The sequence below is a fragment of the Salmo salar genome, chromosome ssa06 (assembly GCF_905237065.1).
Source record: "Salmo salar chromosome ssa06, Ssal_v3.1, whole genome shotgun sequence".
Taxonomy (NCBI): domain Eukaryota; kingdom Metazoa; phylum Chordata; class Actinopteri; order Salmoniformes; family Salmonidae; genus Salmo; species Salmo salar.
In genome coordinates this window covers 20,641,902-20,669,870 of record NC_059447.1, presented here as the reverse complement: position 1 = coordinate 20,669,870, position 27,969 = coordinate 20,641,902, and the positions used below count along the sequence as shown (strand labels likewise).

Here is a 27,969-nt window from a genome sequence, read left to right as displayed (position 1 = left end):
AAAATACAATTTGATTCTGAGCAGTGCTTGCCACAAAGGCTATGTGACAGACGAGGGGTCTATTTATTAGGAACCAAACAGAAGCAAACAGGACGAAATGGGGAGGGACCTACATCAATTTGTCCAATAGAAACATTTATTTTCTGAAACAGTTTGCACTAATGAATACACCACAGCCACTGTGATGGAAAGTACAGTCTTTGTACATCACAATGTAGAGTCCCCACATCCTGCTCCAACGGAAACGAGTCTGTACATTTCAGAGGAGAAAACAAAGGCAAGGGTGTGACAACTTAAAAAATTCTTAATTTATTTTCTATCTTTAAAATTAAAAACATTTGAAGTGCATTCTACAACCTCCCAAAGGCACAGTCATACGTGTATTGGACCAAATTCATAAAACACTGCCACACAATACCGTTTTTGTTTTTAGAAGTAAGAAACTGAACTCTATAAAAATGACAAACATTTTTGTCTGGAAAAGAATGGCCATTGTATAGGGAGATCCGCAGGACATATCATCAGCTGTGGTAGCAGCATACGCTGAGGGTTAAACATGCTGGTTTAGAGGTCCACACTGAGTGCTCAAGATATGCATTACTGCCTTTGAAAACATTCTTGTGACACTTAAATGCAATGAAATGTTTATACAATACATGTTCAACAACCGAACTGATAGTGGTGGACAATGTTCTATGAAAATGGCTTCAACAAAAAATCAACAGCAGAAAAACATTAGCAGGAAGGAAACGAGTGAGACAGAATGAGAGATGTAGAGGAAGATAAGGTGACTGATTCCCCTGTCTCGTTTCACATCGAGCCTGACCCCAGATCTGTTTGTGCTGTCATTCCAACTTCTATAACACAGCACAAACAGATCTGGGACCATGCTAAACCCATACAACAACGGCACCGACTGTAAGGGTCTTCCCCAGAATACCTTACACCTGTGCGCTGCGATTCCATCAGACACAGATATACAGTACTGTACATGAGAGAGATCTATAGGGATCTCGAAGTGGAGACTGTCTGTGATAAATAGGCAGAACTGTTATATTCTAGCCTGGTACCCGATCGGTTTGTGCTGTCTCGCCAACTTATAAGGTCATTGTCAAACCAGGAGTTGGCAAGATAGTACAAACATATTTGGAACCAGGCTACTGACATCTCACCATATAAAAGGACAGTCGTTGACTGTGACTGTGCAAACGAAGCAGGACCCTGGGCCTGTGTATGTATGGAGAGCTCACTTGAGGAGAACTGAAATCAAACATACACACTCACACTCAATAACGACGCTCAGTAAATACACATACACACAAAATATACTTAGTGTGTGACAGATTGACACCACATCACCAGACAAAGAAAGGTTCACTTTGTGACAATGAAAAGGAAATAGTGACACACATATATATAATTATATTATCGCATTCTAACTCAGTCCAGCACAGTCCTTCTTGGAATATGTAAACAAACAAAGTAATTATTTGAAATCAGAAATGTTTGGCACAGAAATGAAAGACAAAACAAACATAAAAAATAAGGCTGGCGCAATGACGTGTGGACAAGAGGCCACAAAGGTCTCAACAGAAACCAATAAAACTGATGGCAATGAAGTACTTGAAAACACAAACAGGAATATATATTGAACTGATCCCTCTTTACAGAACTGCACATTCAGCAGCAGAGGCAGATGGACACTGCAGGTGAGAGAAATTATGGGACTACTTTTCCACATCCATGGGGTTGGCATGGAAACACCTTTAAACCAGGGTTTTATCTTTTGTGTGCGTGTGAGTGGTTGTGACAGGAACCCCCAAAACCATGACACTCTTTTTCAGGAAAGGAACAAATCAAATGAAAAAAAAACCAATAAAAACATTCACGCAAAATGATTTCGAATGCCTTTTAAAATATCCACCAAATATACAGTCAACACTTCTTCTGAAGCACAGACTCAACAATCGTACAACCAGACACACGTTACAAGACACACACACGATCACAAACATCCACGCATGTTCATTCGCACCCTAAAAATACAGCACAGCAGTAGGACCCCAGCACGCACGCACGCACGCACGCACACACACACACACACACACACACACACACACACACACACACATACCACGGGCATCAAAAACACACACACCCCACGGGCATCAAAAACACACACACACACACACCCCACGGGCATCAAAAACACACACACACACAACTCTCTTTACAGTCTATCTGCTGTCACCCACATGCCCCATCTCCTTCTGACTGGCTCTTGGGCTTTGATTGACATGAGAGTGACAGCTAAATGGACAATCTAGAACTGCAGAATGGTAAGCAGCCATTTCCTCTTCCATCCTCTTCCTCCCTCCGTTCCTCCCTATACAGAAGGGTTGGGTAAGGGAGGACAAACTGTTAACCGTCACATCTTCAGGACCACCTTGGTACAGCAGACAGTTGTTGGAGGGTAGTTTAGGTTGGCATGTACATTGCGCTGCCCTGTTGTCAGCCAGTGACACCAATACAGAGAAACATGGCAGGTCCTTGTTCAATACACAGATCCATCCAAGTGACAACACACACTTTCTCTTCACTCCATGGGTCGGGCAGGTGTGTGTAAGTTCACCCTGCGTCCTTTGTCCAGCAATGCCGGACCGGTGATTGTGTGCCCATCCATGCATGTGTGGTATCTGTGCTTACAGCAGCCTTGTGCCATATAGACCTTATGTCTGTGTGTGTCTGTGTGTGTGTGCACTGATGGGTCAGCATCTATGTGTAGAGACTGCAGCAATTTCCATTGAGTGCATGAACATTGTGTGTGTGTGTGTACAGTATCTACACTGAAATGTGTGTAGAAACGGTACATTAGAGGTTGACATGGGAACAGGTCTGTCAGGAATGGGACGTTCTAGAGTCATGTTCGGGACAGCACAGGATCCACAATCCACAGGATTGTAATGTGTGGAGCATTTCATTCAAATAAACTGTGTAAGCCTAATATCGTTTACTTAATAAATAAAAAAAATGTAAATATAATGAGAATTTCCTTCCTTCCAGCTCACTCTCACGCCTCGCTTCAGTTGGAGCCAGTCACTACTTTACGCCCCGATCACACGATAGTGTCATTACGCTAAATGGTACGCAGCATCATCTGGATATGTATTCCACATTTCAACATTCACCTTCTGCTACCATTTCTGTCAGGCCGTCTTCACATACAGTCTGATGCATACGTTCGATATATCCAACGAATCCACCACACAGAACGCACTGCAACTGCCTCTGCAACGCAATGCTGCAAGGCAAACACAGCGTTCCAGTGGAAATGAATGTACATCTGGTGTACCAAAATGCAATGCCGCTATTGGTGTAATCGAGGCATAACGGAGGAAATGATTTCTGGGTGTAAAAATCTGCATGGGACCTGAGTGATTACTATCAGAATGGGACAGGAAAGTTCTGGGGTTATAGAAACGGGATCCGGGCATTACAGGAAACATTTTTTACAGGACAAGACAGAACAGGAATAAATTTTCACTCCGTGTCAACCTCTAGTGTACATATTAGTGTATATAAGGGTATCTTGGTGTATGTGTGTATACAAATGTGTGTGTATTTGTGTAAGTCAGTCTGTGAATGGAAGTGTGTTTGTGCATGTGTGTATCAGTGTGTGTGTGTGTGTGTGTTAGTGTGTATCAGTGTGTGTATCAGGTGTGTGTGTGTGTGTGTGTGTGTGTGTGTGTTCAGTCCTGGCCCGTGGTGAAGAGTACTCTCTGGTCGGTTCTGGCCAGCTTGGTAGGCGGCTCCAGAGACTCCTCCCCCAGCCCCGCCCCGTCAGAGGGCAGAGACAGCTCCTGACACTCGTCATCGCTCTCCTCTTCCTCCTCCTCTTCCTCTTCTGGGAGACACACACAAGTGGGATGAAGGTTAATATCAGAAACCATGGTTATAGGAATACATTGCCCAATTCCAAATGAGTCCCTAACCCCTACCCCCTATGCTCTCAGATCTCCACAAATGTGTAAGGGTAGGGATTGATCTGGGATTGGGAAATCCTCAATAAGTAGCTTTATGTCTGGCTGCATGTGCTTTGTATCAAACAACATGGACGGTAGTTACCTTTGTCTGGATCCAGTGGGTTCAAACTCCTGCCAAGACTGGCGAACTGAGAGACATAGGAAATGAATCAGTAACAACTGAATGGTAACAACTGAACAATGGTAACTAATATCAACAGCACATTAGCTTTTTTGGCTTGGGCCACTGTGCGCGCGTGTGTGTATGTGTGTATATGTGTGTGTACCTCTCCCATGACAGCGATGGGTGTCTCTCCTTTAGCCTGGGCCACTCTGTGTTCTATCAGGTAGTACATGTACTCATCATACAGCAGTCTGATCAGGTGGAAGGATCCAAAGCTGGCAGCACTACGCAGAGTCAGGTCTCTAATCACCATGGAACTGGATGGAGAGGAGGAACAGATCGGTTTGGCATGGACAAACAAATCTGGATTTCCTGACTAACCAGGAAAAATACGTCTCTGGACAGTAGCGTTGTAAAATTGTAGGACCTTTCCCAAATTTCCCAGTTGGAGGACTCTCTCCCTGCCTATTCCCATTTGATTCTAGTTGAACATGTATGAAATTACCGAAAATGTTAAACCGTATTTAGCAGTCATGGGACTCGTTGGGACTAATCCCATTCTCACCTGTAGAAGGACCACTTGAGCAGGAAGAGCTTAGCTGCCTTGGGGAAGGCGGTGCTGGCCTGGTAGGGCTTTAGGACCTGGGAGACCACTCCGTCCAGCCAGGCAGCCCACTGCTCCAGAGAGTTCTGCTGCTGCAGGGTCAGCTTGAAGTCCTGCTCCAACTGCTGCACCACACGGTCCTCACAGCGACACACCCACGACGCCTGCTCCTGTATGGAGAGAGAGGGAAGGCGAGGGAGAGAGAGAGGAGGGGGAGAGAGAGGTGGAGGGATAGAGAGATGGGGGAGAGAGGAAAAGAGAGAGGGGTAGGGGGAGAGGAAAAGAGAGAGATGAGGGGGAGAGTGAGGTGGAGGGAGTGAGAGACAGGGGGCAGAGAGGGGGGAGGGGGAGAGTGAGGTGGAGGGAGAGAGACAGGGGGGAGAGAGGGGGGAGGGGTAGAGGAAAAGAGACAGAGGAGGGGGAGAGAGAGAGAAAGAAAGAGGGGAGGAAGGAGAGAGAAAGAGAGAGAGAGAGTCGTCAGTATCCTGTCTCTTATATTTTTGTCACTTCACAATTACAAAATATAGTAGTTGAATGACAAGGTAATATAGGCCACCTGTGTTACGTCAGTAGGACAACAACACACAGAGCTTTAGGACATTATACTACATCTACCAAACAAACACTACAGGGATCACCCTCAGTGCTGGTCTGCATCATATCAATATAATGACATGTCTATGGTCTGGACAGTGTCTGTTACTATACACTGTAACCACAGGTCTTAGGTCAGACAGACCTGAACGTTGGCGAAGTCCACGCGGTTGAGGTCGCTGAGCATCTGGTTTATCTGAGCTGTGTTCTGTAGCACGGCCCTGGCTGCCTGGGCCAGGTGGTTCAGAGAAGTGTACCTGCGCAGCGTCTGGGCAAACGAACTGGCTGACGTTACCTGGAGGATGAGAGGAGGAAGTGAGAAAAGAGAGCGTGACAAGACCTCTCCAAGAACACACACACACCGCAGAAACCAACACATGCTGCCCAACACGCATGCAAGCAGACACACACCTTAATGCGGACCATCTCTTCTGGGATGTTCATCATAGCGTTGGTCAACCAACTCTCCAGACTCTTGGCAAAGTTGCGGATGGCTTGAGTTAAGGCACCTGTGGACAGGAGAGAGAGGGGTTGACACAGGGCTGAACTGAATGTGCTCTCCTATGTGGTGGTGAATGGAATGTCCTTAAACTCAAACCACCTTTGAGAGTTGAGGATCTCTGTGTTTTATTGTGTTATGTAGAATCTCCACCAGGCCTATGTCATGTTATGTAGATAGATTAGTGTAATATATCTTGATTAGATAAGTATTCAACCCCCTGAGTGAATACATGTTAGAATCACCTTTGGCAGCGATTGCAGCTGCCAGTCTTTCTAGGTAAGTCTCTAAGAGCTTTTCACACATCGACTGTGCAACATTTGTCCATTATTAATTTAAAAATTCATCAAGCTCTGTCAAATTGGTTGTTGATCATTTCTAGACAACCATTTTCAGGCTTTGCCATAGATTTTCAAGCAGATTTACAGTAAGTCAAAACTGTAACTCGGCCACTCAGGAACATTCACTGTCTTCTTGGTAAGCAACTCCAGTGTAGATTTGGCCTTGTGTTTTAGGTTATTGTCCTGCTGAAAGTGTCTGTTGGAAAGCAGACTGAACCAGGTTTTCCTCTAAGATTTGCCTGTAAGCTCCATTCGGTTTCTTTTTTATCCTGAAAAACTCCCCAGTCCTTAACGATTACAAGCATACCCATAACATGATGCAGCCACCACTATGCTTGGAAATATGGAGAGTGGTACTCAGTACTGTGTTGTATTGGATTTGCCCCAAACATAACACTTTGTATTCAGAACAAAAAGTGAATTGCTTTGCCACATTCTTTTGCAGTATTACTTTAGTGCATGTTTTGTAATATTTTTCTTCAGTACAGGATTATTTCTTTTCACTCTGTCAATTAGGTTAGTATTGTGGAGTAACTACAAGGTTGTTGATCCATCCTCAGTTTTCTCCTATCACAGCCATTAAACTCTGTAACTGTTTTAAAGTCACCACCGACCTCATGGTGAAATCCAGAGTGGCTTCTTGAGTGTAATTAATAACTTCACCATGCTCAAAGAATATTCACCCATCTACCAATAGGTTCCCTTCTTTGCGAGGCGTTGGAAAACCTCCCTGGTCTTTATGGTTGAATCTGTGTTTGAAATGTACTGCTCGACTGAGGCACCTTACATATAATTGTATGTGTGGGGTACAGAGAGGAGGTAGTCATTCAAAAATCATGTTAAACACTATTATTGAACACAGAGTCCATGCAACTTATTATGTGACTTGTTAAGTACAGTGGGGGGAAAAAGTATTTGATCCCCTGCTGATTTTGTACGTTTGCCCACTTACAAAGAAATTATCAGTCTATAATTTTAATGGTAGGTTTATTTGAACAGTGAGAGACAGAATAACAACAAAAATATCCAGAAAAACACATGTCAAAAATTTTAGAAAATGATGTGCATTTTAATGAGGGAAACCAGTATTTGACCCCTCTGCAAAACATGACTTAGTACTTGGTGGCAAAACCCTTGTTGGCAATCAGAGAGGTCAGACGTTTCTTGTAGTTGGCCACCAGGTTTGCACACATCTCAGGAGGGATTTTGTCCCACTCCTCTTTGCAGATCTTCTCCAAGTCATTATGGTTTCGAGGCTTACGTTTGGCAACTCGAACCTTCAGCTCCCTCCACAGATTTTCTATGGGATTAAGGTCTGGAGACTGGCTAGGCCACTCCAGGAGCTTAATGTGCTTCTTCTTGAGCCACTCCTTTCTTTGCCTTGGCCGTGTGTTTTGGGTCATTGTCATGCTGGAATGCCCATCCACGACCCATTTTTAATGCCCTGGCTGAGGGAAGGAGGTTCTCACCCAAGATTTGACGGTACATGGCCCGTCCATCGTCCCTTTGATGCGGTGAAGTTGTCCTGTCCCCTTAGCAGAAAAACACCCCCAAAGCATAATGTTTCCACCTCCATGTTTGACGGTGGAGATGGTGTTCTTGGGGTCATAGGCAGCATTCCTACTCCTCCAAACACGGCGAGTTGAGTTGATACCAAAGAACTCCATTTTGGTCTCATCTGACCACAACACTTTCACCAGTTGTCCTCTGAATCATTCAGATGTTCATTGGCAAACTTCAGACGGGCATGTATATGTATTCTTGAGCAGGGGGACCTTGCGGGCGCTGCAGGATTTGAGTCCTTCACGGCGTAGTGTGTTACCAATTGTTTTCTTGGTGACTATGGTCCCAGCTGCCTTGAGATCATTGACAAGATCCTCCCATGTAGTTCTGGGCTGATTCCTCACCGTTCTCATGATCATTGCAACTCCACGAGGTGAGATCTTGCATGGAGCCCCAGGACGAGGGATATTGACAGTTCTTTTGTGTTTCTTCCATCTGCGAATAATCGCACCAACTGTTGTCACCTTCTCACCAAGCTGCTTGGCGATGGTCTTGTAGCCCATTCCAGCCTTGTGTAGGTCTACAATCTTGTCCCCGACATCCTTGGAGAGCTCTTTGGTCTTGGCCATGGTGGAGAGTTTGGAATCTGATTGATTGATTGCTTCTGTGGACAGGTGTCTTTTATACAGGTAACAAACTGAGATTAGGAGCACTCCCTTTAAGAGTGTGCTCCTAATCTCAGCTCGTTACCTGTATAAAAGACACCTGGGAGCCAGAAATCTTTCTGATTAAGAGGGGGTCAAGTACTTATTTCCCTCATTAAAATGCAAATCCATTTATAACATTTTTGACATGCGTTTTTCTGGATTTTTTTGTTGTTATTCTGTCTCTCACTGTTCAAATAAACCTACCATTAAAATTATAGACTGATCATTTCTTTGTCAGTGGGCAAACGTACAAAATCAGCAGGGGATCAAATACTTTTTTCCCCCACTGTACATGTTTACTCCTGAACTTAATTAGGCTTGCCATAACAAAGGGGTTGAATACTTATTGACTCAAGACATTCCAGATTTTCATTTGTAAAAATGTCTAAATACGTAAGTTCACGTTGACATTATGGGGTATTGTGTGTAGGCCAGTGACAAACAATCTCAATTTAATCCATTAAAAAATTCAGGCTTTAACACAACAAAATGTGGAAAAAGTCAAGACATTTAAGTCATTTAGCAGACGCTCTTATCCAGAGCGACTTACAAATTGGTGCATTCACCTTATAATATCCAGTGGAACAACCACTTTACAATAGGTTTGCTAACTTTCTGAAGGGCCTGTATACTGCTCTGTAGTTTTATCAGTATGATGTGTTGTGTGGTGCGTTCTAACTCACTGGGGATGGGCCGCAGCACATCGGGGATGAGGATCTCCACCAGACCCTGGTACAGGGTGTTGTCACAGTCACGGCTCCAGCGGAGCACAGGGTCGTACTTACACAGGATCACTAGACAGTCCTTGGGCAGGCGCTTCTCAGACTCATCATGTCTGTTACAACAATACAGATACGTTAGAAAATGACACAAGAGTCTCGAAAATACGACTTGATATATAAAAAAAACGAGTTGCTTTAGTAGCATATTGAAGTCCCAGGACAAGACGTACACAGCCAGTGTGCCAGTGTCTCCACTCTGGCTCTCTTCAAACCTCCAGAAGGTCTTCCACAGGGTCTCCACCAGGGTGAACTGCAGGTTGATCGTCACGTCCAGAATAGCCTGGAAACAAAGAGACAACACCAGCACCATCAGTATCAACTAGCTTAGCTCCTCCCTTTATGCAAAGGATGCACAGGACAGCTGGACCGACAGAAACAACAGTTAGACGTACAGATTACATGTACATAACAGGACTATACAAGAACTGATGAATGAACAATGACATACACCAGGGGTAGGTCTCTGTACAGAGACAGGGGTAGGTCTCTGTACAGACAGACAGACAGACAGGGGTAGGCTCTGTACAGACAGACAGGGGTAGACAGGGGTAGGTATCTGTACAGACAGACAGGGGTAGGCCTCTGTACAGACAAACAGACAGGAGTAGGCCTCTGTACAGATAGACAGGGGTAGGTCTCTGTACAGACAGACAGGGGTAGGTCTCTGTACAGACAGACAGGGGTAGGTCTCTGTACAGACAGACAGGGGTAGGCCTCTGTACAGACAGACAGGGGTAGGTCTCTGTACAGACAGACAGACAGACAGGGGTAGGCCTCTGTACAGACAGACAGGGGTAGGTCTCTGTACAGACAGACAGGGGTAGGTCTCTGTACAGACAGACAGGGGTAGGTCTCTGTACAGACAGACAGGGGTAGGCCTCTGTACAGACAGACAGACAGGGGTAGGCCTCTGTACAGACAGACAGACAGGGGTAGGCTCTGTACAGACAGACAGGGGTAGGCCTCTGTACAGACAGACAGGGGTAGACCTCTGTACAGACAGACAGGGGTAGACCTCTGTACAGACAGACAGGGGTAGGCCTCTGTGCAGACAGACAGGGGTAGGTCTCTGTGCAGACAGACAGGGGTAGGTCTCTGTACAGATAGACAGGGGTAGGTCTCTGTGCAGACAGACAGGGGTAGGTCTCTGTGCAGACAGACAGGGGTAGGCCTCTGTGCAGACAGACAGGGGTAGGCCTCTGTACAGATAGACAGGTGTAGGTCTCTGTACAGACAGACAGGGGTAGGTCTCTGTGCAGACAGACAGACAGGGGTAGGTCTCTGTACAGACAGACAGGGGTAGGTCTCTGTACAGACAGACAGGGGTAGGTCTCTGTACAGACAGACAGGGGTAGGTCTCTGTGCAGACAGACAGACAGGGGTAGGTCTCTGTGCAGACAGACAGACAGGGGTAGGTCTCTGTGCAGACAGACAGACAGGGGTAGGTCTCTGTACAGACAGACAGGGGTAGGTCTCTGTACAGACAGACAGGGGTAGGCCTCTGTACAGACAGACAGGGGCAGGTCTCTGTACAGACAGGCAGGTGTAGGCCTCTGTACAGACAGACAGACAGGGGTAGGTCTCTGTACAGACAGACAGGTGTAGGCCTCTGTACAGACAGACAGACAGGGGTAGGCTCTGTACAGACAGACAGGGGTAGGTCTCTGTACAGACAGACAGGGGTAGGCCTCTGTACAGACAGACAGGTGTAGGCCTCTGTACAGACAGACAGGTGTAGGCCTCTGTACAGACAGACAGACAGGAGTAGGCTCTGTACAGACAGACAGGGGTAGGCCTCTGTACAGACAGACAGGTGTAGGCCTCTGTACAGACAGACAGACAGGGGTAGGCTCTGTACAGACAGACAGGGGTAGGTCTCTGTACAGACAGACAGACAGGGGTAGGCTCTGTACAGACAGACAGGGGTAGGTCTCTGTACAGACAGACAGGGGTAGGTCTCTGTACAGACAGACAGGGGTAGGTCTCTGTACAGACAGAAAGACAGACAGACAGGGGTAGGCCTCTGTACAGACAGACAGGGGTAGGTCTCTGTACAGACAGACAGGGGTAGGCCTCTGTACAGACAGACAGACAGGGGTAGGCTCTGTACAGACAGACAGTGCTAGGTCTCTGTACAGACAGACAGGGGTAGGCCTCTGTACAGACAGACAGGTGTAGGCCTCTGTACAGACAGACAGACAGGGGTAGGCTCTGTACAGACAGACAGGGGTAGGCCTCTGTACAGACAGACAGGTGTAGGCCTCTGTACAGACAGACAGACAGGGGTAGGCCTCTGTACAGACAGACAGGTGTAGGCCTCTGTACAGACAGACAGGTGTAGGCCTCTGTACAGACAGACAGACAGGGGTAGGTCTCTGTACAGACAGACAGACAGACAGGGGTAGGTCTCTGTACAGACAGACAGGGGTAGGCCTCTGTACAGACAGACAGGTGTAGGCCTCTGTACAGACAGACAGACAGGGGTAGGCTCTGTACAGACAGACAGGGGTAGGTCTCTGTACAGACAGACAGACAGGGGTAGGCCTCTGTACAGACAGACAGACAGGGGTAGGCCTCTGTACAGACAGACAGACAGGGGTAGGACCTCTGTACAGACAGACAGGGGTAGGCCTCTGTACAGACAGACAGACAGGGGTAGGTCTCTGTACAGACAGACAGGGGTAGGCTTCTGTACAGATAGACAGCGGTAGGCCTCTGTACAGACAGACAGACAGGGGTAGGCCTCTGTACAGACAGACAGGGGTAGGCCTCTGTACAGACAGACAGACAGGGGTAGGCCTCTCTATAGACAGACAGACACACAGTAACATACTGTACATATAAACAACCAGTGTGACATACAGACAGGCACCTCACAGTGTTCCCGATACAGCAGCTGGAAGCTCTTGATGTGCTCCAGTTCTATGCCCTCCGGTAGGGCCTTCCCCTGCAGGTCAAGGTCAGGGAACTCTGGGAGGGTCCGAGACGCGTCTGCATGGGGACAGAAGACAATATTAATTGTGTATTTACACAGATACTGTAAATGTCTGACCTGTTTTAGCACTGTCTGTAACCTACTGAAGTTCATTTGTTAGCGTTTAATAAATGTCCCGGTTCGATATTGTCCATTCCGTTAATCAGTCAGTCTATAACTCTGAGATTTGTATATTTGTATTTCTCTACTGTACTTGGTAAAATATGGTAAAATGTTATTACATAGTAGGTACATTTTAATCACTCTTCTGTTTCTTTGGGGGTCATATAAACACTAAGTGAAGTAGTTACTTGATGTAAACAACAAGACGGTACAATAAGGTGTTACCCCAAATCCCCCTCGTGTTGACAGACCTGACGCCCCCCACCCCCTCACCCAGGAACTGCTGGTACTGCTGCACTTGGGCGCTGATGTCAGAGAGCCCCGCCCCCTGCTGCTGTTGCTGCTGTTGGCCCGAGCCTGCCGCCATGCCATTGGTCATCCCCTCCACCTTCTGCACCGGCTTCAACCTGGGGAGGAGGGGTTTATGATGAAAATAATGAAGTTCCTTTATACAGCAGGGAGGCTTGAATGAGAGAGATACAACAAAATGACACAAGAAGATCTTGGAATAAGGAATAAGAGAGAGAGAGACAGAGAGAGTGAGAGAGAGAGAGCAAGAGACAGAGAGTGAGAGAGAGAGAGACAGAGAAAGAGAGTGAGAGCGAGAGACAGAGAGAGTGAGAGAGCGAGAGAGAGAGAGAAAGAGAGTGAGAGCGAGAGACAGAGAGAGTGAGAGAGCGAGAGAGAGAGAGAAAGAGAGAGAGAAAGAATGAGAGGGTAGGAAAGAGAGACAGAGAGTGAGAGAGAGAGAGAGAGAGAGAGAGAGAGAGAGAGAGAGAGGTTGATAGCCCACCTCTGTTTCTGAGAGAAGGGCTGCTGTCTCATGGCCAGGTGCTGCTGGTCCTCCATCAGTCTGATCAGAGAGGAGCAGGCCTTGATCCTCAGGCCGTAATAGTGGTACTTGGAGTTCCCCCTGGAACACACACACAACTCAGCCTCTGATTCAGCCTATGCTTTTGGGGCATCACTGTGTGTGTGTGTGTGTGTGTGTGTGTGTGTGTGTGTGTGTGTGTGTGTGTGTGTGTGTGTGTGTGTGTGTGTGTGTGTGTGTGTGTGTGTGTGTGTGTGTGTGTGTATGCGCGCCTACCGACGTGTGTGTCTACATGCATGTGCCTGTGTGCGTTCATCTGTACGTATTTGTGTGTATGTATGTTTGTGTGTGCGCTTCTGTGTGTGTGTATGATATAACCCGTCTCACCGGGTGCCCAGGCGGCGCGTGCGTAGCCCCATGAACACGGATCTGATCAGCTTCCCAAAGGAGGCGGCGTTGACGGGCTCCAGCTTCTGCTCCTGGCAGTGCAGCAGGTAGTGGCAGTAGAGGGTGGAGCGAGGCAGACTGACCCCTTCAGCTGTCTCATAGTTATCTAGCAGCCACTGCACCTGGCAGAGAGGGACACAGAGAGAGGAGAGATGGATGGGTTAGTAGTGCAGGGAGAACGATCCCATGTAGCAGTACTGATAAGGGGAGGAACCGTTAAAGGCCCAGATCACTCAGCTTCCTGCCTAGCAATACTGATGCAATGTTTAGTGAGGAGGAGACTCCACCCAAAGTGGGGTATGTAAACTACTATGGGTGAAACCATGTGTTTGTCTAATGCAGCTGTATTAACCCTCTGGGCAGAATAAACTTGGTTTAAAGCTTCATAGTGTCCGTTGAGTTTGTACTGTGAAAACTAGAACCTAACACTACTCATAAACAAATAGAAATAGTGATGGGATGCTTGCCAAACAGGCAGTTTACAATAGGAGGAATTTAAATAAGAATACAGAGTTGTCTTATTTCAATCAAAGTTTCTCTTCTATAAGATGCCCTGCTATAACATGAAAACATGATGAAGCCACGTTCCTCCTACAGTCTAGTACTGAGACTAGTAGAACAGCCACGTTCCTCCTACAGTCTAGTACTGAGACTAGTAGAACAGCCATGTTCCTCCTACAGTCTAGTACTGAGACTAGTAGAACAGCCATGTTCCTCCTACAGTCTAGTACTGAGACTAGTAGAACAGCCACGTTCCTCCTACAGTCTAGTACTGAGACTAGTAGAACAGCCATGTTCCTCCTACAGTCTAGTACTGAGACTAGTAGAACAGCCACGTTCCTCCTACAGTCTAGTACTGAGACTAGTAGAACAGCCATGTCCCTCCTACAGTCTAGTACTGAGAATAGTAGAACACTGATAGGTGTGTGTGAGAGAATAGTATTGAGATTGGCGTCTCTGCCTCATACCTTTTTGTCTGCCGACGGTACGCCACTACCCTCCTCACCCTCTGTTGTACTGACGGTGGCAGGAGAGGAGCGGGCGTTATGGGAGGAGTAGCTCCCCTGACTGTTGCCGCTCAGCATGTACCCCCCCTGGATCACATAGCTGCCCCCGCTTCCATTAGCCCCCGCCCCTTCCCCAGTCCCATTGGCTGTTCCCCCTGTCGCCACCACCGTCGCCCCACCCCCAGCGGAGGCCGCCGGATTGGCCACGATCTGGCCTGTGCCAGCCACATACATAGACACACCACCGGTGGAGCCCGTTGTCACGGAGACGGTCAGGGGTGTGCCGGTGGTGGGGACCTGTGAGCCAGAGGTGGGAGGGGCTTCGTAGTAAGGGGCGGCGGTGGTCTGGGTGTACAGAGGGGTGTCTGTGTAGGTGAAGCTGCCTGAACGACTGGAGAGAGGGAGGAGGGGGGGAACAGGGAGGGATGAAGGGAGCAGGGGAGGAGAGAGAGACAGATAGATTCAAATTCAGCAGTTTAACTGTTGTCTTGAAAGATAAACCACTGCATCACAAAAACAGGTCACAGATCTGTCTGTGCTGTCTGGCCAACTCCACTGTCTAGTTTTAGAAGTTGAGGTGATCAAGCTAGCTAGTTAGCAACAGTTAACAAACTATATAAGCATAGTGGCATAGCATTATATCACCATAGACAGGTAGTGTTAGAGAGAGTAGTGGAGAGGAAAGCTTACATTGTGCTGGTGGTGTAGTTGTTGTCTCCCCCTTCAACATACTGCACCTGATTGGTGTACACATGCTGCACTGGCACCTGCTGGAGCTGCTGCTGCACCTGGGACACACACACACACACACACACACACACACACACACACACACACACACACACACACACACACACACACACACACACACACACACACACACACACACACACACACACACACACACACACACACACGGTCAAAACACTAATCTACTCCCCCTCCTCCAATTTCCTTTGAAGTGTGTCCAAATATTTCAACCGTAGTCAATCATGAGGCATACCACATCAATCACAGGCTCATTCACTTCAATGGGAAAATGACCTTGACTTGCAGGCTGCTCCCCTTACCCTTCACATTGCTCTTTCCTACCTACTGTGTTGTCTCTGCCTTAATCCCACTCCACTCTGTTACTCACTGATAGCCTCTCTAGGATACCTAACTTCCATTTAAAGCAGCAATAAGTCATTTTGGGGCGACCCGATTCCATTCACATATAACTGTGTTATGGATCCGTCATTCTCACTGAAAACAAGTCTTAGAAGTGGTAGATCTGTTCTATGTATTTCTCTGCTTCCTGTTCATAAGTTTCATTTTTGCGTCTTTTACTAGGTTTTGTACACCAGCTTCAAACAGCTGAAAATACCATATTTCTGGTTACGAAAAGAATATTTCACAGCGGTTTAGATGGTGCAATGATTCTCCACACTTATACTTGCTTGTTTTGTCACATAAACTGAAATCAGGCAAACAATTTTTTATTTAACTTTTATTTAACTAGGCAAGTCACTTAAGAACAAATTCTTATTTACAATGACGGCCTACCCCGGCCAAACCCGGACGATGCTGGGCCAATTGTGCAGCGCCCTATGGGACTCCCAATCACAGCCGGATGTGATACAGCCTGGATTCGAACCAGGGACTGTAGTGACGCCTCTTCCACTGAGATGCAGTCCCTTAGACCGCTGCTCCACTTGGGAGCCCGGAAATGGCGGAGCAATTTCTGCATAGTGCATCTTTAAGTTAAAACTGCACTTAGTAGTGGGAGACTAAGCCAGAAATTCTACCTAATAGACCTACTCTGAGGGCAGAGGCTGCGTCAAACAGGAGTGGCTGTCCTTGGGCTGTGGTGACCGTGGGGTAGCCTCCCATCTCCATTCCCTCCCAGCCCAGCGAGAGCACCGACAGGGACAAGGCGAAGGGAGGGAAGGCCAGGGGGAGGGAGAGGGGGAAGTAGGAGGGGTACTCCTGGAGGCTGTGTCCGTCTGTCTGCATGTCTGGATGTCTGTCTGACGGCACCCATGCAAAGTACTGTGCGTCTGTCCTGCTCTGCTCTGCTGTTGTCCACTCCTCCTCTACCTCTCGGTCTCTCCCTACGTCTGTCTCATCCCTCTCTCTCAGTTTGCTATGCGAACTCTGGAACCAACCAGGAGGGAAATGTTGTGATGTTGATCTGGCTCAGCAGGACCAAATGAATACATAATACAATGCAATACAGCGTGTGGTTGTTGAATTATATATACTATCTTTAGCTCAAAGGATGGTTATGAGTGTGTGTTTATTTCTGTGTTATGTGTGGTGTTCTGTTTATGTCTTGTGCATGCCCCCAGCTGTGCTCTGGACACCATATGTGAACTGATTGCCCCCCATCTATCTTCAGAGCTCGTGCTGCTAGGTGACCTAAACTGGGACATGCTTAACACCCCAGCCATCCTACAATCTAAGCTTGATGCTCTCAATTTCACACAACTTATCAATGAACCTACCAGGTACCACCCCAAAGCCTTAAACACGGGCACCCTCATAGATATCATCCTAACCAACTTGCCCTCTAAATACACCTCTGCTGTTTTCAACCAAGATCTCAGCGATCACTGCCTCATTGCCTGCATCCGTAATGGGTCAGCGGTCAAACAACCTCCAATCATCACTGTCAAACGCTCCCTGAAACATTTCCTTGAGCAAGCCTTTCTAATCGGCCTGGCCCGGGTATCCTGGAAGGATATTGACCTCATCCCGTCAGTAGAGGATGCCTGGTTATTTTTTTTAAATGCCTTCCTCACCATCTTAAATAAGCATGCACCATTCAATAAATTTAGAACCAGGAACAGATATAGCCCTTGGTTCTCTCCAGACCTGACTGCCCTTAACCAACACAAAAACATCCTGTGACATTCTGCATTAGCATCGAACAGCCCCCGTGATATGCAACTTTTCAGGGAAGTTAGAAACCAATATACACAGGCAGTTAGAAAAGCCAAGGCTAGCTTTTTCAAGCAGAAATTTGCTTCATGCAACACAAACTCAAAGAAGTTCTGGGACATTGTAAAGTCCATGGAGAATAAGAACACCTCCTCCCAGCTGCCCATTGCACTGAGGATAGGAAACTCTGTCACCTCTGATAAATCCACTATAATTGAGAATTTCAATAAGCATTTTTCTACGGCTGGCCATGCTTTCCACCTGGCTACCCCTACCGCGGTCAACAGCACTGCACCCCCCACAGCTACTCGCCCAAGCCTTCCCCATTTCTCCTTCTCCCAAATCCAGTCAGCTGATGTTCTGAAAGAGCTGAAAAATCTGGACCCCTACAAACCAGCCGGGCTAGACAATCTGGACCCTTTCTTTCTAAAATTATCTGCCGAAATTGTTGCAACCCCTATTACTAGCCTGTTCAACCTCTCTTTCGTGTGTCGGCTGTGATTCCAAAAGATTGGAAAGCAGCTGCTGTCATCCCCCTCTTCAAAAAGGGGACACTCTTGACCCAAACTGCTACAGACCTATATCTATCCTACCCTGCCTTTCTAAGGTATTGGAAAGCCAAGTCAACAAACAGATTACCGACCATTTCGAATCCCACCGCACCTTCTCCGCTATGCAATCTGGTTTCAGAGCTGGTCATGAGTGCACCTCAGCCATGCTCAAGGTCCTAAACGATATCGTAACCGCCATCGATAAGAAACAATACTGTGCTGCCGTATTCATTGACCTGGCTAAGGCATTCGACTCTGTCAATCACCACATCCTCATCGGCAGGCTCAATAGCCTTGGTTTCTCAAATGATTGCCTCGCCTGGTTCACCAACTACTTCTCTGATAGAGTTCAATGTGTCAAATTGGATGGCCTGTTGTCCGGGCCTCTGGTAGTCTCTATGGGGGTGCCACAGGGTTCAATTCTTGGGCCAACTCTTTTCTCTGTATACATCAATGATGTCGTTCTTGCTGCTGGTGAGTCTCTGATCCACCTCTACACAGACGACACCATTCTGTATACTTCTGGCCCTTCTTTGGACACTGTGTTAACAACCCTCCAGACGAGCTTCAATGCCATACAACTCTCCTTCCGTGGCCTCCAACTGCTCTTAAATACAAGTAAAACTAAATGCATGCTCTTCAACCGATCGCTGCCTGCACCTGCCCGCCTGTCCAGCATCACTACTCTGGACGGTTCTGACTTAGAATATGTGGACAACTACAAATACCTAGGTGTCTGGTTAGACGGTAAACTCTCATTCCAGACTCATATCAAACATCTCCAATCCATCTCCAATAAACATACCCTCGTAAAACTGACCATCCTACCGATCCTCGACTTCGGCAATGTCATTTACAAAATAGCCTCCAATACCCTACTCAATAAACTGGATGCAGTCTATCACAGTGTCATCCGTTTTGTCACCAAAGCCCCATATACTACCCACCACTGCGACCTGTACGCTCTCGTTGGCTGGCCCTCGCTTCATACTCGTTGCCAAACCCACTGACTCCAGGTCATCTACAAGACCCTGCTAGGTAAAGTCCCCCCTTATCTCCGCTCACTGGTCACCATAGCAGCACCCACCTGTAGCACGCGCTCCAGCAGGTATATCTCTCTGGTCACCCCCAAAGCCAATTCCTCCTTTGGCCATCTCTCCTTCCAGTTCTCTGCTGCCAATGACTGGAACGAACTACAAAAATCTCTGAAACTGGAAACACTTATCTCCCTCACTAGCTTTAAGCACCAGCTGTCAGAGCAGCTCACAGATCACTGCACCTGTACATAGCCCATCTATAATTTAGCCCATACAATTACCTCTTCTCCTACTGTATTTATTTATTTATTTTGCTCTTTTGCACTCCATAATTTCTATTTCTACTTTGCACTTTCTTCCACTACAAATCTACCATTCCAGTGTTTTACTTGCTATATTGTATTTACTTTGCCACCATGGCCTTTTTTGCCTTTACTTCCCTTATCTCACCTCATTTGCTCACTTTGTATATAGACTTATTTCTCTACTGCATTATTGACTGTATGTTTGTTTTACTCCATGTGTAACTCTGTGTTGTTGTATGTGTCGAACTGCTTTGCTTTATCTTGGCCAGGTCGCAATTGTAAATGAGAACTTGTTCTCAACTTGCCTACCTGGTTAAATAAAGGTGAAATAAATAAAAAATGTGTGTGTTATGCATTTTTGAGAGTGTGTGTGTGTGTGTGTGTCTTACCTCCTGAGTGAGGTGGACAGGCTGCAGGTTGGTGACACTCAGCTGGGTGGTGATACCCTGTTCAGTCTTGGCTGTGATCTGGGACGTTGCTTGCACCACTGACCTCTAAGGACAGGAAACACAACACAGATAGATTCACACAGTGTGTAGCTAAGACAATAGCGTCTGGTAGCTAAGATAATAGCCCTGTTACATCAACTCAAACTGGGTTTGACGAGAACTGAACATTTTTCCTCATGCTTCCCATTCTTCCCATGTCCTGACTTGTCCAACACATGTTTCACACCGTACTACTATGGCTGACCCTGTAGAACAACACATTTCACTGCACCTATCCAGTGTGTGACAATAAAACATCTGAGTTACTGTTTTGCCATCTGAGAGCAATTAGACACCATAGGCTTGAGAGACTAGTAAGTATTTTTGAGCTATTTCCGGCCAAGTTCTCTCGGGGAACAGCAAATGCTAGTTTCGATAAACTTTTTCCTCAATTCTTGGTTTGTCCAGAGGTTGTTGACGTAAAACCCATAACCGCTGAGACTATCACTTCTCATTTTCCACATAATAGTGTACCAATGCTAGACACCATAAATACTTTATGTCAGCACTATTTTGGCTTCACCAAGTCTTATGATGAGTTGTGAATAATAAACATTTTTTTCTGTGTGGTTTCAAGTGAGTTGCAATTGTTGCAATATCATGTGTCTACCAAGATCATGTTCATTAGGGCATGAAACAGAAAAAAGTCCAGATAGTCACCTCTCTGTTTTAATCCGTTTTCTTCTGTTTGGTGCCTAATGAACATGACCCAGGTGTGAATGAGAGAGGGGAAGGGACCTCTACCTGCTGTGCTGCTTGCACCTGCTGCACCACCTGTGTGGGAACCCCAGTCTGCTGTACCACAGCTGGAGGAGGGCTGGAGTCAGACACAGAGTCACTTGAATGAAGAGAGCCCTCTGTGGAGAGAGAATGAGAGAGAAAGGGAGAGAGAGAGAGAAAGGGAGAGAGAGAGGGGTGTGGAGGGAGAAAGGGAGAAAGGGAGAGAGAAAAACAGAGAGAGAGAGAGAGAGAGAAAGGGAGAGAGAGAAAGAGAGAAAGGGAGAGAGCGAGAGAGGGGGATAGAGAGAGAAAGGGAGAGAGAGTGAGAAAGGGAGAGAGAGAGAGAGGGGTGTGGAGGGAGGGAGAAAGGGAGAGAGAAAAACAGAGAGAGAGAGATAGAGCGAGACCTGCTAATATGAAACTGTGACTTCTTTCTGAGCCACTACACCCACATATTACAGTACACAACCTCTTCATGATAAGCAAGAGCACAGGGACAGAGTTCACAGCGATCAGAGACATTCCACTCATTGCAGGTTTTTAGACTCATTTGGTAGAAACTGTGAAACAGAACGGCTCTCTTAAGATCAAGAGCAGAGCTTGAACAGGAAGCTGTGAGACTTGTTACTTCCTCTCTCTCAGGCCCATCAAAGAACGTGACACCAATGTAATCTGATTCTAATTTATCTTTAGTTTTATAATTGATATTTTCTATAAAGCATATTGTACCTATTCTAAGCTAAAATAATGTTTGCACCATGTTTTGTGTTCTATTTTTATTTTTAATCCCAGCCCCCATTTCCGCAGAAGGCCTTTTGCCTTTTGGTAGGCCATCATTGTAAATAATAATTTGTTCTTCACTGACTTGCCTAGTTAAATAAAGGTTCAATAAAATTAAATAAATACAAATTGTCAGGTTTCTGAATGAAATGCCGCAATAATGTAGCCTGGTCTCAGATGTGTTTGTGCTTTCTTGCCAACTCTTATGGTCTGCGTGACAATGACCATAGGAGTTGTCAAACAGATCTGGGAGCAGTCTAGTGTCGGTCATGACTTCAGATAAATCAAGTCTGCAGTCAGTAGCATGTGATGTGATGCTGAGCCCGGCTCACCTGTGACGGTGACTACGATGTACTGGGGGGTGTTCTGGGCGTTGTTGGCCTGTGATGAGGAACCCTGGATCTCAGCCGTCACATACTGGGTTTGGGGGGGAGGAGCCTGTGTGGGCGCCACCTGGACAACTGATACAGACACTAGGGTTTATTTATTGCATGATACACATTGTCATAAGCATCTGAATTGATGCATACCTATAAGACATCACTCAAAATGACGTAAAAGTACATAAATGTGTCAATGAAACTATAGAAATATTTATTTATACATCACATTTAATAAATGTATTACAAACAAATGAAACATTATACTGGCAGAAACAATACCTGCTGTCTTCTGTCCCGCAGTGGGAGTGGCTTGTGCAGGGGGTGTGGTTTGTCCTGCTGTGGCTGCAGGAGCCCCCACCGTGGTCTGAAGCTCGGCCAGGAACTGCTGCGTTGGAGCTACCACGGTGTGTGGGGCAGCGGAGGCTGAGGACTGTCCGGCCACCGTCACACTCCCACTCGCTGCCCCTTGGGGCTGGGTTGTCACGGGCTGCAACTCCCCAACGTAGCCTGTCGTGGCCATCACGAGAACTGGGACTCAGACACTGAATATGTGAAAAATAAAATAAAATCTTGTTAGCTGAGAGATCTAGCTGAAGCCTGGGTGCCAGTCTTATTCTGCTCTCTTGCCAATTCCTGACGGAATTATTGTGTTTGGCTTGACAATGACAGCAATGTTGTTGGCAAGAGCACAAACAGATCGGGGACCAGGCTAATCTACAATGAACAAAAATATAAAAGCAACATGAAGCCATTTCAAAGATTTTACTGAGTTACAGTTCATATAAGGAAATCAGTCAATTGAAATAAATTCATCAGGCCTTAAATCTATGGATTTCACATGACTGGGAATACAGATATGCATCCGTTGGTCACAGATATCTTCTTAAAAAAGGTAGGGGCGTGGATCAGAAAACCAATCAGTATCTGGTGTGACCACCATTTGCTTCATGCATCGCGATGCATCTCCTTCGCATAGAGTTGATCAGGCTGTTGATGGTTGTCTATGGAATGTTGTCCTACTCCTCTTCAATGGCTGTGCGAAGTTGCTGGGTATTGGCGGGAACTGGAACACGCTGTCGTACACATCAATCCAGAGCATCCCAAACATGCTCAATGGGTGAAATGTCTGGTGAGTATGCAGGTCATGGAAGCACTGGGACATTTTCAGCTTCCAGGAATTGTGTACAGATCCTTGTGACATAGAGCTGTGCATTATCATGCAGAAACATGAGGTGATGGCGGCGGATGAATGGCACGACAATGGGCCTCAGGATCACTTCACAATATATCTGTGCATTCAAATTGGCATTGATACAATGCAATTGTGTTCGTTGTCCGTAGCTTATGCCTGCCCATACCATAACCCCACCCCCACTATGGGGCACTCCGTTCACAACGTTGACATCAGCAAACCGCTCGCCCACATGATGCCATACACGCTGTCTGCCATCTGCCCGGTACAGTTGAAACCAGGTTTCATCCGTGAAGAGAACACTTCTACAGCGTGCCAGTGACCATCGAAGGTGAGAATTTTCCCATGTCGGTTACGAAGCCGAACTGCAGTCAGGTCAAGACCCTGGTGAGGATGACGAGCACGGAGATGAGCTTCCCAAGACTGTTTCTGACAGTTCGTGCAGAAACTCTTCAGTTGTGCAAACCCACAGTTTCATCAGCTGTCTGGGTACCTGGTCTCAGACGATCCCGCAGGTGAAGAAGCCAGATGTGGAGATCCTGAGCTGGCGTGCTTACACATGGTCTGTGGTTGTGAGGCCGGTTGGAAGTACTGACAAATTCTCTAAAACGACATTAGGGTGGCTTATGGTAGAAAAGTGAACATTCAATTCTCTGGCAACAGCTCTGGTGGACATTCCTGCAGTCAACATGCCAATTGCACGCTCCCTCAAAACATGAGACATCTGTGGCATTGTGTTGTGTGATACAACTGCACATTTTAGAGTGGCCTTTCACTGTCCCCAGCACAAGGTGCACCTATGTAATGACCATACTGTTTAATCAGCTTTTTCATATGCCACACCTGTCAGATGGATGGATTATCTTGGCAAAGAAGAAATGCTCACTAACAGGGATGTAAACAAATTTGTGAACAACATTTGAGAGAAATAAGCTTTTTGTGTGTATGGAACATTTCTGGGATCTTTTATTTCAGCTCATGAAATATGGGACCAACACTTTACATGTTATATTTATATTTTTGTTCAGTGTAGCTATAGATACAGTGAGGGAAACAAATATTTGAACCCCTGCTGATTGTGTACATTTGCCCACTGACAAAGAAATGATCAGTCTATACATTTAATGGTAGGTTTATTTGAACAGTGAGAGACAGAATAACAACAAAAAAATCCAGAAAAACGCATGTCAAAAATGTTATAAATGGATTTGCATTTTAATGAGGGAAATAAGTATTTTACCCCCTCTCAATCAGAAAGATTTCTGGCTCCCAGGTGTCTTTTATACAGGTAACGAGCTGAGATTAGGAGCACACTCTTAAAGGGAGTGCTCCTAATCTCAGTTTGTTACCTGTATAAAAGACACCTGTCCACAGAAGCAATCAATCAATCAGATTCCAAACTCTCCACCATGGCCAAGACCAAAGAGCTCTCCAAGGATGTCAGGGACAAGATTGTAGACCTACACAAGGCTGGAATGGGCTACAAGACCATCGCCAAGCAGCTTGGTGAGAAGGTGACAACAGTTGGTGCGATTATTCGCAAATGGAAGAAACACAAAAGAACTGTCAATCTCCCTCGGCCTGGGGCTCCATGCAAGATCTCAACTCGTGGAGTTACAATGATCATGAGAACAGTGAGGAATCAGCCCAGAACTACACGGGAGGATCTTGTCAATGATCTCAAGGCAGCTGGGACCATAGTCACCAAGAAAACAATTGGTAAAACACTACGCCATGAAGGACTGAAATCCTGCAGCGCCCGCAAGGTCCCCCTGCTCAAGAAAGCACATATACATGCCCGTCTGAAGTTTGCCAATGAACATCTGAATGATTCAGAGGACAACTGGGTGAAAGTGTTGTGGTCAGATGAGACCAAAATGGAGCTCTTTGGCATCAACTCAACTCGCCGTGTTTGGAGGAGGAGGAATGCTGCCTATGACCCCAAGAACACCATCCCCACCATCAAACATGGAGGTGGAAACATTATGCTTTGGGGATGTTTTTCTGCTAAAGGGACAGGACAACTTCACCGCATCAAAGGGACGATGGACGGGGCCATGTCAACTCTTGGGTGTGAACCTCCTTCCCTCAGCCAGGGCATTGAAAATGGGTCGTGGATGGGTATGCCAGCATGATAATGACTCAAAACACACGGCCAAGGCAAAGAAAGGAGTGGCTCAAGAAGAAGCACATGAAGGTCCTGGAGTGGCCTAGCCAGTCTCCAGACCTTAATCCCATAGAAAATCTGTGTAGGGAGCTGAAGGTTCGAGTTGCCAAACGTCAGCCTCAAAACCTTAATGACTTGGAGAAGATCTGCAAAGAGTGGGACAAAATCCCTCCTGAAATGTGTGCAAACCTGGTGGCCAACTACAAGAAACGTCTGACCTCTCTGATTGCCAACAAGGGTTTTGCCACCAAGTACTAAGTCATGTTTTGCAGAGGGGTCAAATACTTATTTCCCTCATTAAAATGCTCATCAATTTATAACATTTTTGACATGTGTTTTTCAGGATTTTTTGGTTGTTATTCTGTCTCTCACTGTTCAAATAAACCTACCATTAAAATTATAGACTGATCATTTCTTTGTCAGTGGGCAAATTTACAAAATCAGCAGGGGATGAAATACTTTTTTTTTTTTTTTGTAGCAATTGTTAAATCGTTGCTTTATCTTTAATGGAGCCCTATCATCATCATCATCATCCAGACTGTTCCTTAACGTGATAATGATTGAGTCAGTGAGGCCAGATGGAACCCAGCAGGAGAGGTTTCTTATCAACACCTGGCTTTTTACTGCCGTCTCAGAATCAGAATCACCTTTATTCGCCATGTGCATTTGCACATACTCTGAATTGTACTTGGTGATATGGTGCTGCTAGTGATAGAAAACATTTAGAGACAGAATACAGACAGAGAAGTTTAAACACAGTTTACATACATTTTAAACAATTATACCACCGTAATGAATGTATTCTAGCACTGCTTCTAATTAATTCCATAATTGAAATTGCTATACACATGGGGAACTTCTGTTTCTTTACACATTCTGTCTGGGCATAATAATGAGTCAATTCACTTATGACTGAGATTTCCCCTCCAGAGTGGTACAGCTAGAGAAGAGGTGTGGGGAAGTAGAAGGCTTGAAGGGAAAGAAAGGCATGCATTTGGTGTCCCGTTACCTGTAATGCGAGCAGTCATCTCTAATGTGATTGCTGCTGCTACAGGTCAGAAGGCTTCTTACATTTACATTTTTGTCATATCCAGAGCGACTTACAGTAGTGAGTGCATTGATTTTAATACTTTTTTTTGTACTGGTCCCTCGTGGGAATCGAACACACCAACTGAGCTTCACAGGACTGCAACATGAGTAAAGTGGGGAAACCTGTCTCCATTCTGCTTGTCTATTGACACTGCGTAAAGCATTGGTGTTTTTTACTTTTAGTTCACTTGTAATTTACACTGTTAATGAAGGGGTAATAACATGGTGTCTGGACGAACTACAGAATCTAGGCCACTCTTTTAGAATAGAATATTCAGCCTATAGCCTTGACATGTCTATTTCTCCCTAAAGTACCAAACACTTCTCTCACTCGCTTTTTATTTTAACCTTTATTTAACTAGGCAGGTCAGTGACAGCCTAGGAACAGTGGGTTAACTGCCTTGTTCAGGGGCAGAACGACAGATTTGTACCTTGTCAGCTCGGGGATTCAAACTTACAACCTTTCGATTACTAGTCCAACAATCTAACCACTAGGCTACCCTGCCCTGCCGCTTTCTCTCATATACAGAAGAGACACTGCTCTGCGGAATTTATAACAGTATAGCATGCTTACAGATGTGAAGCAAAAATGTTTTCAAGAACACTACCATTTTCACCCCTTTTAACCTATCAATAGTATGGGTTTTATTGAGTAGCCAATACTCAGCAAATAACTATATATGACCTTTGCTGATGACAAAATGAGACGAAGATATAGATTTTGGACAAAGTTCAGTTTAGCTATCCAAGTGAATGAGTTACTGTTTGGAATTAACGCAAATGTCCCCCCCCCTCCCCATATTTCAAGGTCCTTGCCACTGTAACTTGCATCTGCATAATATAGTCAGTCGCGCCCCTCACTGACACGCCCCTCTTTACATTGCTTGCTTGACTTCACTTCCCAGTGCCAGCCACCTTTCCTGCCTTCGTACGGGCTTGAGAACTAAAACCTCTGGCCGGCTATTTCTCTTTATTTACCAAATTACAATGCATCTTTAGTTAGCTTTTTTTTTTTATCCAGGCTACTACTATCAGCTCGCAGTGAGATTGGCTAGCAGCTACTAGCTAGCTAACGTTGGTTAACTAGTCAACCTCTGTCTCAGCCAGGCAGAAGGACATTTTGCGTTAAAGCTGATAAGCTAGGTAAAGTTAGTACATTATTTGACACACACTACTGTGGTATTCCACGTAGCCTGCTAGCTAACATTAGCTTCAAGCTGGTCAGCAAGCTGCATGTCAACAGCTGAGCTAGCGAACGGTCATTAGCTTGTCTCGCGTATCTACAACACCCGCCATTTTGTACCCATATCGTGCATTTGACATCGCCATAACAACGGCCTGGGTATTAAAGCGTCATGTCAGGCATAATGCACTCAGACACCGCGTTTCAAGAGACACTATTGATAAGCCAGTTAGCTAGCTAGAGACGTTGGCAACCAGTTTCCTATAAATGGCTACTGAAACAGGCAAAAAAAACAGCAGCATCCAACATAATGTTTCATTTGAAATGTTAGACGCACACGTAAGCTATCTAATATGTTTAGAGTTTCACCTCTGATTCCAAGTGAATTTCCCACCGGTATTTTTGTTTTAATTTTTTTCAAGGATTCAGGCTGTTGTTGTTGATTCTCGTTGCTGGGTTCTTGTCGCCAGGGCTACCGTGGCTATGGCGCTTCGTCCTCACCGGGGCAACTGTTGCTACCCACCCGCTTTCTTCCCTCCCCCTCATTCGCGCTGATTGGCAGACAACTCCCAACATCTTTTAAAGTGGTAGTACCACATAATTTGCCGATACAA

General features: G+C 46.0%; 1 protein-coding gene across 3 annotated transcripts; it reads right to left on the bottom strand.

Annotated features, from left to right (window-relative positions):
• Positions 1-17: 17 nt before the first annotated feature.
• Positions 18-27,901, bottom strand: LOC106606563 (MHC class II regulatory factor RFX1). Of its 3 annotated transcripts, none has more exons than XM_045719920.1 (20): positions 27,725-27,901; positions 22,004-22,266; positions 21,674-21,802; positions 20,586-20,698; positions 19,743-19,847; positions 16,339-16,674; positions 15,229-15,326; positions 14,500-14,929; positions 13,472-13,653; positions 13,067-13,186; positions 12,547-12,680; positions 12,049-12,167; positions 9,347-9,456; positions 9,078-9,229; positions 5,756-5,853; positions 5,490-5,639; positions 4,712-4,920; positions 4,310-4,463; positions 4,126-4,171; positions 18-3,904 (listed from the first exon to the last, which is right to left on the bottom strand). In XM_045719920.1, the coding sequence occupies exons 2-20, from the start codon at positions 22,242-22,244 to the stop codon at positions 3,750-3,752; spliced, it is 3,081 nt and encodes a 1,026-aa protein (XP_045575876.1). In that variant the 5' UTR covers positions 22,245-22,266; positions 27,725-27,901; the 3' UTR covers positions 18-3,749. The 3 variants fall into 3 exon arrangements, with proteins under 3 accessions (XP_045575876.1, XP_045575877.1, XP_045575878.1); XM_045719921.1 differs by having other exon boundaries at positions 13,472-13,647; XM_045719922.1 differs by lacking the exon at positions 16,339-16,674.
• Positions 27,902-27,969: the final 68 nt, after the last annotated feature.